Raw genomic sequence first — 10,005 nt, forward strand, 5'->3', positions numbered from 1 at the left:
TTCGATGCAAAATAAAACATCAAACGTAAAGCGGGTGTTTACCGCCATCAATACTTAAATTATAAACTTAATGCAAATTTAATTCACACGAGAATATCGATGAGCATTTCGATGAAATCAAAATCTCGAAAGCGTTTGAAATTATCTTCTGGGAGATTGTAATTTATAACGGTTTCAATTACAAGATTACATTCAGTCCAATAAATTATAATAAGCATGTTGTACTGTATATACAATGTAGACAAATAAATAAGTTTCCATATAATATATATAGAATTTTGATCTATCTACTTAATATCTACTTTAAATTTAAGTTGTATACGAAATTAATAAGTTTTAAGTTTGTTTATTTTGTCTGTATGAACAGATTAAGGATACTACTTCTTGAGTTTTAAAGACCAAATAGAAAGGACTTCCATTTCTGATTTATATCCAAAGCCTAATAAAAATTTGTACTAAATTTGATTCGATTTATCTATTTTCTCTTACTTCTGCATACAGTCAATGTTAATTCATACACAAAATAGTTAAGGAATTATATTAAACTATTTTACAAAATTTTCTTTAGATTTGTTTGTTTGCAATCCTTCGTGCCAACGTGGCTGTTACATTAGAATTACATTTGAAATTAATAAATTCAAGTTTTGTCCGCCTGTTGCTAAACTTTTGGCCACCTCCATAACTTTTATTCTATTTTTACAATAGGTAAAAAGAATTCTAAATTATTTTAAAGGCTTTATATGAAAGTTCTTTTAACTTTTAGGAAAGAATAATATACAAAAGAATTGCTTTCTATTTCTATTGAATTTAAAAGAAAACCAATTTTTCTAAAGAAATAGTATTTCATAATATTAAAAATGCAGTGCCTTGAATTACAAATTAGGAAATAACAGAGTACGTGCTGTTTTCCCTTTTCGGAATTCGCTGAAACTTTTATGACTTTTCTACTCTTTTGATATTAAAGAATAGTTTCCAGCATATAACTCCTTCGTAATTTAATCGAGGGTATTTAAATAATCATTATTGTAACGTCTCCATTTTAATTTTTATATGAACCTAATTTATTATGTTAAAAAAAAAGTAATCGGAGTGAATAATGAAATTCAAGTATTTTAAGATTAAAGGAGAATTCGGAATAATNTATGTGAAAAATAATAATTAAATCTCGCTTAAAATGTTTTAAAAGATTTTAAATATTAATTATTATTAATTTTCTTCGAATTAAACGTAAAAATAATATACAGTACACGAAATTTAAATAAAAATGTCGTAAATAATACGTTTTAAACTCAAAAAATAGGGAAAAAAATGAATGTTTGACGCTTACTGAAATAATTAAGGAAATAATAATTTAAAGGAATAAAATTTTATTTGACTTATAATTGGATATAGGAAATTCTCTTTAATGAAAATTGCAAATATATAATTAAAAATGAAATAATTGAACATTTTACCTAGAGAATAAATCATCTCTACGATAACTTTGGGAATATAAAGAAGCTAATATTGAGTATTATTTTAAAAAATAATATAAAAGTGGATAATTTTTCGGTAAATTTAATGAAAAAATTAATTAAAAGACGTTATAAAATTTCACAAAAATTGGCTGAAGATATAATTTTCTGAATACTAGAAAATTATATTATACTTGTGTATATTCTTGAATTGCCATTTATTATACTTTATTATTTTTACACACGCGTGTTAAATTAACAATAGATAAATAAAATTTGTATACTTTCATTAACTACGATCCTTGAATATTTCATTATTTTAACGTATAACCCACGGGAATTATGAATTATTGAACTGTGTCTCGGCGGATAACGAACGGTTTTCGTAATATGGAAACTAATTCATCTATATTTAAAATTATTTTAGGCCAACGTGAGTGATATTAATCAATATTATATCACTGCGTGTTCTAGCTATATATAACTAAAAACATATACGAATTATAATGTGATTATATTGGTTTTTTCATATTTATCTTATGATAAAGAAATATTAAGTTAGAAAAGAAATGAAAAAATATCATTTACTGCCAAATTATAAATTTGTATCACATAATTTTTTAATTGAATAATTAAAAATACTGTACAACAGGCCCATCGAGAAGGTGCTGGGGATTTTTCCCAGAATCACTAGGCCAGTCTCGATGGGCGTAGTGATTCTTACTCCCTAAAAACATTAATGTTACTTTTACTGATAAAAAGTAAAATCTTCAAGACTTCTTTTAATTAATAAACATTTTACATATTTCACTTGTTCAATAAATAAATAAACAGCTAACGGAGCCTTCTCTAACTGGCCTATTACATGCTTCCGAATATAGATTAAATTCTCTTTGCCATGGTCTTTTCGAATTTGCCATGATCCAAATTAAACATTTTTCTCGCAATCTAAAGAAAATTGCAAGAGAATTACTATAAAGATCGACACGATAGTCTTTTCTCCTCCCTCTCATTTATTCTTTCTGCCTTACAGGCACCAAGAGGACCTTTTATCACGAACACAAAGGTCGAAACACAAGGTATGTTTAGTATGAAATCTAATCAGACTGGATGAGATAGGATGTCTAACTTAATAAAATTTAGAAGAAATTGTAATTTCAGTTAGAAATATAATAGATTGCAAAACACGCGAAATTAAATAAGAGTCTACTTAGTAATACAAATATAGAAATAGGCATTTTTGTATGTACTGTACACTGTTACAATATTATCTTGTTAAAATAACAAAATATTCAATACATATTTAATATTTAGACAGAAACGTGTAAGATATAATCTTATTAAAGGGAGAAAGATTTCCTTTTAATTGTTTACTCAGAGAGAAGATATATCTATTTGTCGTATTATTGTAGAGTTTTATTGGATATTTGGGATGAATGAGCGTCGTTCCCAGCTATAATAATTTTATCAAAAATATGATGAGATTATGCGTAAAAACACATGAAATATGCAATTTCATATTATTTTTTGAGCTAAGAAAGATTTATCAAGTTTTAATGTGCAGCATGAATAATTAATTTTTGCTATTTCCAGAAGTAATTTTGCAGAGAAGATAAATTACCCAACTTGCAAAAATTTTTTCCTTATTCAAATAGCTTCTACAGTTGTTAGTAATATGATTTCATTTATATAATTTAGAAATAAATTATTCATAATAAAAAGCGTAAATTCTATTTAAAGAATTGGCCTATAGTTAAGATTTGATATATTTAACTTGTATTTCATTTTTCTAGAAAATTATGAAGACAAATACTGTTGCGTAACAGAAAATTAATTACAATTTTCTAGAAATTAATATACAAATTAGGCTACATGTATTTTAGAATATTCAACAGCTAAAGGGCCTGAAGCGTAGCCATAGCCGACGTAAGGGAGGATCCAAGTTAAAATCTAATATGAATGCTACACATTTTAATAAATTTTCTACTTTAAGTCTTAATTATAACGAACATATATAAATTACCATTATATAAGTCAGTAGTTAACTCCATAATTAAATTATTTATTCTGTATTCTTAACTTTCTCTTTACGAAGGGAGAGTCTGGATTAAGCCAGTGTAAAAGACTCTGAATTGTTTTCTGTATTAAACAGATATTTAAACTAAAATAATATAAATGCTGTTAAAATTTTAAAAAATTATATTTATACAAAGCAATTTTTCTGCTATTTGAATTAGTTATTAATTGCTGTTTAGTACGTTTTCAGTTTTCACAAAAAGCAGCTTGCTTTGTTGTAGGTGACAAGTAAACCTAATCTTAAGAAAACACGTTGCATCGTTCTGTCTTACTTCTTTCATATTGACAGTTGAATAGTGAACAATACAAGTAATTGTACTGTGGTGATTGCCAGTCGGTTTAGATGTTTCTTTATAAATATAAGACTTGTAAATGAAAGAACAAATATTCTGACTGATAAGCGCGAGGAATGCTTTAAGAACTCGAAGAAACAATGATAAGATTTTAAATATTCGATGCATATTTACAGGTCCATGTATTGTTAAAAGTTAGACAAATGTATATTGTTTGTACTTGTTTTGATAATATCATTCCTTAAAGAATTTATCTAGATTCGTTTCAAAGCAGATATTTATTTAACGTATTATTTTCCTGCAGGTTGTATATAGCAAGCGATTCTTTAAATCGATTTTGTATATAATAGTGAATAATAAATACAATGCAAGTATTTAAATAATTTTTACTTCTTGTATATTTATTATATTTAAATATTCAAATAAAAATTATGGATGGTTAGTTAACTGATTTTCAGTGAAAATCAGTTAACTAGTGAAAATCAGTTATGTTAGTAAAATAGAAATGTTTCGGGTTATTCTAATTGTAAATTGATATTTTATCTATCGAGATTTTTTGGAATTACGTTTATACACGAACAATATAATTAACTTAATTTTATTAACAGAAAACTACATTTATTTTATTACAGCATTATCTAATAAGTTTCCTTTATTGCGAGAATAAAATATATAGATCTTGGACCAGGTATAAAAAACTTTCAATTTTCCACATCTCTGTGGAACACTTAAAGATTTTACTTATCTTTAAAGAATTTTAATGTTTTTTCCCTAAGATTTTTCCCTAAAAACTCCTTTGTATATAATTTTAAGTGGTTCAAAGTATTAAGTCTCTTCAGTACATATGTAATAGACAAAAGAATAATAATAATTCTTACAAGATAAATCTTTTTCCTCTTCGTATTTGTTTTCTTATCTAATCTACTAATTCGAAAATATCTTATGTAACATATATGTCTCGAGTATTTTCCTATCGCTTCTCTATAAATTCCATTGAGTACTGAGAAGAAAAATGAGTATCAAGCATAATATATATATTTTTACCGCACTAAATCAACATATAATTGAAATCTTTCAAATTATTATTATTATTTATTTAAATTCAGGTTTCTCTTTCGATCACTACTACTTACTAATTACTAATTAAAAGTTAATTGAATTTCCTCCAATAAAAAACTCATTACAGTGTGTCGTGACTCGAACATAGAGACTAGCGAATAGCTAAATCGGTGAATGTACCCATATATAACAAGAAACATCAACTATCACAAATAGATGACCAAAGAATAAACCTAGTTTATAAACTACACGTATCAACTCGTATTGTAGACAGTATTTATTAACTCCTGTTCTTTTTGTCGAAAATGTCTGAAATGTCTAAAGTTTTTTAAATAGAATATCATAACAGAGACGCCACCAAATGTTGCCGGGAAAGTTAAGCAACTTGTTACTGAATTTTTTGAAATATTGGAGAGGTCAACATCAAACGTGTGCACCACATACACTAGTATAAGATGCAATAGAAGAAAAACATCTGTGTAAAAACTCATTACCCTAGGAACATACTTTAATTGCAATCTACGCTTTAGCTGCTACTAACAACGAAAAAAAAACCCACACCTCTTAGGTTATATCATGCAATTTGTATTCCTAAAGTCTTCCGTTAGACATGCTTGTTTATAATTGTATTTTATATGAATAATTATCTCATTTAGGCATGATTATTTTAATTTGATTTACTAATTTTTTGTTTACAAACAAATCTGTATATTTAAATTTGAGTTTTCTATTAACGATGAACCTAGTCATGAAAGCAGAGTGCTGCAAATTGTATCATCGTTAAATAAAGGAATGGTTTTGCAAGTCATTGATCACTGGAGTGCGGAACATATTTTAAGGTTTTACAACAGAGAACGTAAATCAAAAAAGACAAACTATCCTTACGCATAGTTTCCATACAAAAATATCAAACACTTATGAATACCGAAATACGTATTTAAATTCATTTTACATATTGCTTCACGAAAAAAATTCGCCCGAATCTCTGGCGACGTTTTAAATACATTATTTTATTTTATTTTATTATTTTTTCCCTTGTTTAATTTTAAGTTATAAAATAATATAAAATCCACTAAACCGTTACTGCAATTTTAAACTATGTTAAAGTTAGAATTTTTCTAATAAAATTACCTGTTTGCCTTACGAGGAAACTACTTTTTGTTATGGGATTATATTTGTTTGGTGTAGCGTTGCAGTACAATGACCTTATAAGATTATAAATCTATCATATATAAAAATGTGAGCATTGAATTTGTAAGCCAATTTTTATCAGTTTTACTTCAAAAAAAAGAAGGTTATCCGTCCACACCGCGTGACGTTAATCAAATTTGTTTTTATAATCGATAAAACAAAGACGAATAATTTAAATAGAGTTTTAGCAATTTTTTTCTGCTTCTTTTTTAATTTAATTCGGGAAAGAACCAGATTAAATAAGAAATTAAATCTTAGTTAATTATTCTTATTGATTGTCTTCAACTGAATAATAAATAAGCATAAAAATATATAATCCTGTTATTCTTATGTCGTCATTAAAAAGAATAAATCAGTTTAATTTTAATATTCTCTACTTATTTATCGATTCTCAGAATATTGCAAAATTCCTTATTTTATATAGCCTTTTACGTAGCCTAATGTTTTAAAAATGCAGATTTAACGTTATTCAAACTTTATATCAAATTTCACTAATACAGTGAATTGCTCTTGTGAAAAAAAAATGGCCGCTAGAAAAATATTTTCGTACTTTTCGTTTTATCAAATCACTTTCTTTTAAATGTTAAATTCGAGCCAATAAAAGGATCCGTTCTTTTCATATAAATGCGATCAATTTGGCGAGAATAAATTACATTAATTCGGTTATCATGAATATAGAAAGAATATAATAACTAATTGAATGATAACATTAAGCGATGATTGATTAAGAGGAAAAAAATGAAATTTCAGATAAAGTTTACGTCTATTTTGATTATATTAAATGTCGATTTTGGTGTCGGTTTGTTCTTCAAACGAAATAGAAAAAAGCCTATTCTAAAAGTGTGTTTTGAAAGTGAATACAGGATGTATGAGTAAAAGCTGATTTGTTTGTAAGCAATCAATCAAACATTGTTTGTAGCTAGTCAATTAAGACCGATCGTTCCTTTCTTCTTAGTGACGAATTTAATGAATTGATATTCGATTCGAATAACAATGAACGGATGAATATAGAAACATATAATTTATAAGAGTTGAGGTCATTGCTTATCTAACATTTAAAGCATTAGATCTATCCATTTTTATCATTATGAAACGATACCCGAAGCGACGATTTCTAAACGTTATCGATTACTGTGGTATAAAGAAGAAGTAGAGCTTATATTCAATTGACCACAACAGCAACAACAACATCGATATATTCTCTTGTTAGAAAAATTCGGTTCAGATTTAAAATGGAGTAATGAGTTTATGGACGAAATTTCACGAAAACATTTTTAATTTTTCTGAATAACATCAAATATTTATACATTGTAATTAAGATATTTACAGAACAAACTTTTACTTTTCCATAATTCAATTTTATAATAACATTTAATTAACATTAGAATTAGAGGAGAAAATTTTAATTATTATTTCCAATATTTCAAAAGGGCAGACGAATAATAAAAAGTTGAATACGACGATTTGATTATTTAATTAACCCATTTTAATCTGGCTTCTATACAGTTTTACGTCAATTTGACGTCATTCTAAAAGTTTCTCATTACAATAATGTAGAAATGACGTCAAACTGACGTAAGGTGCACACAAACAAAACTAATGTATTATATAAAATGACCACAGTAAAGAAATTGATCAATGTTTTTGTATTCATTTTGTAAATGGCTTACATGTTAAATTTAAAATTAAATAATAAATTAAAGCCTTTATTTCTGTACGAATATACTTATATCGCCATTCTGAATTTTAGATAATTCGTTTAAAATGATATTTATTATATTTTACTTTCTATCCTTAAGCCCAAGTTTTCAAGATATAAATTTAACTTTTAGCCTAAATTTTTCAATGCAAACTAAAAGAAAAATAAATTTTTCTAATATTACTGTCATTACGTACAGTAGGCCTACAACAGCTGCGTGACAGATTGCATATTACGGTTGAATTGACAATATAAATTACTCCGAATTCGCTATTTTTAACAACTTTTTATTAATTTTTAATGTTTTTTCCATTTACTTATATATATTTTTTTTTAGGTATTAACCAGGGCCCAATAACTGCTGGAGTGATTGGAGCGAGAAAACCACATTACGATATGTGGGGAAACACAGTTAACGTTGCTAGTCGTATGGAAAGCACAGGGAAAGCCGGTTGTATTCAGGCAAGAATATTATGAAAATACACAAAAATTATGAACCTAATGCATCAATCGAACAAAAATGAACTAAATTTCAATGTTTACATGCAGGTTGTTGAAGAAACATCTCGTATATTGGAAGAATTTGGCTACGTTTTCGAACAACGTGGACTCGTCACTGTTAAAGGCAAAGGGAAATTAATGACTTATTACTTAGTTGGCAAAAAACACGAAAATGGAGTAACTTACGAAGATTTACGCAGATCTCCTTCTTTAATACCTAATTCTGCAGCGGATCCTCATTGCCAGTGATTGCCAGACTTTTTTAAATAAAAGGAATTACGCCAGGGACTTAAATTTAAAGGCAAAAAAGTGAATTTTAGTAGATTAGTAAATCGTTTTCTTGTTGTAAATATATTTACCACATATGAAATCAATTACAGGTTTGTATTCTGTAAAATGATTCTGATTGGTTTTATTATAAAGATAATAAATACGGGCACAAATACAGCAAAGTATTGTATATATCGCATCATAAAACTATGACAGGACTATTTGTGATTACTTGTGTGAAAGAAATTTATAAANGGTGTCAGATCCTGACAGGTGAAAGAATCTAACAATCCTTTCTCCTAACTCTTTTCCCCCATCCTTTAGACAAGCGAGACCGGACCTCAAGGTCTTGAGTCGAGTAAGTGGTAGGAGAGGAACATCCTCATAAACATCCTACCCCCTGATTAGTCTCACATCCTGTTATTCAAGGTACAGTCTAAAATATTAATATATATATATAAATATACACATGGATAGGTGCTAATGCACTAACAATGAAATCGTATTATTATGATGCAGAGGAACTTTGCAAAAATTTTGTACAAAATTTAAGAAAAGATTGGCAATTTTATACATAATTTGGATAAGGGCAAGTGAGTGAAGTTTCATTGTATGTATACATAAAATCGATTTGAGTACGTAATAATTAAATTACATTCCTCTACTCTCATTACAATGAGTAGATGTCATATCACATATATATATTATATATGTAAACAGTATACAGTATATATATCTAAGACCCTCTTCATTTTGCTTTAACAAAAGATAATGTTCAACAATTTAAATATGCAAATCCGCAAGTGTTAAAGCGGTAAAACAAATAAAAGGATTTTATTTTAAAATTCAGCACTTAGATTTGATAAAATTTGTTAAAAATTTTTGCACAGATTGAAACTAAGCACCGTTTGTTGTGTAAAGTTCCAATCATAACCTATGCATAACTGTAAATTGTAATTTTTGTCATTAAATAAATAGATGTAAATAAAAACATGTTCTAAGAAATTCGGATTTAATTGCTTTCTATTTTTACAATAAAACACACACAATTTATTAATATCCATTAATTAAATCAATATAGCGGTAGTTGTTCTGTCCGCTTACGCTTTTTATCTATAGAAGTTAGCAGGAAAAATAATCGTTGTAAGTTACTAAAACACTTCAGCTTCAAAATTATATTATTTCTAATGAAAATGATTTTCTCAAAACACCATAACATCTTCATATTATCTTTTAAAAACTATATAACAAAAAATTAAATTCACTAAAATTTACTTGCGATAATTGGATCTAATCAAAATTTCAAACTGTTTTATGTAATAAAATCACCCCATTGAATTTAAATTAAATTATTTTTCTAGTCTTCGGATATTTTAGTCTGCACAGAAATCATATTTGAAATGTTCATGTAATGGGATCGACTTATAAACAGATCAAATTCGTCAATTTAATGCGAGATCGC

The 10,005-nt window shown here is 26.9% G+C and overlaps 1 protein-coding gene across 1 annotated transcript in view; it reads left to right on the top strand.

Annotated features, from left to right (window-relative positions):
* The window catches only part of LOC111621814 (adenylate cyclase type 3-like), a 68,470-nt gene extending 59,679 nt beyond the window's left edge, over positions 1-8,791 (top strand). The window contains 2 exon segments of the mRNA XM_023364061.1: positions 8,110-8,234; positions 8,322-8,791. Of these exon segments, the coding sequence (XP_023219829.1) occupies positions 8,110-8,234; positions 8,322-8,522 (326 nt within the window). The 3' untranslated portion in view covers positions 8,523-8,791.
* The last annotated feature ends 1,214 nt before the right edge of the window (positions 8,792-10,005 follow it).

The sequence above is a fragment of the Centruroides sculpturatus genome, unplaced genomic scaffold (genome assembly GCF_000671375.1).
Source record: "Centruroides sculpturatus isolate CEXI.00-Female unplaced genomic scaffold, Cexi_2.0 scaffold169, whole genome shotgun sequence".
In the NCBI taxonomy this organism is placed as follows: Eukaryota; Metazoa; Arthropoda; class Arachnida; order Scorpiones; family Buthidae; genus Centruroides; species Centruroides sculpturatus.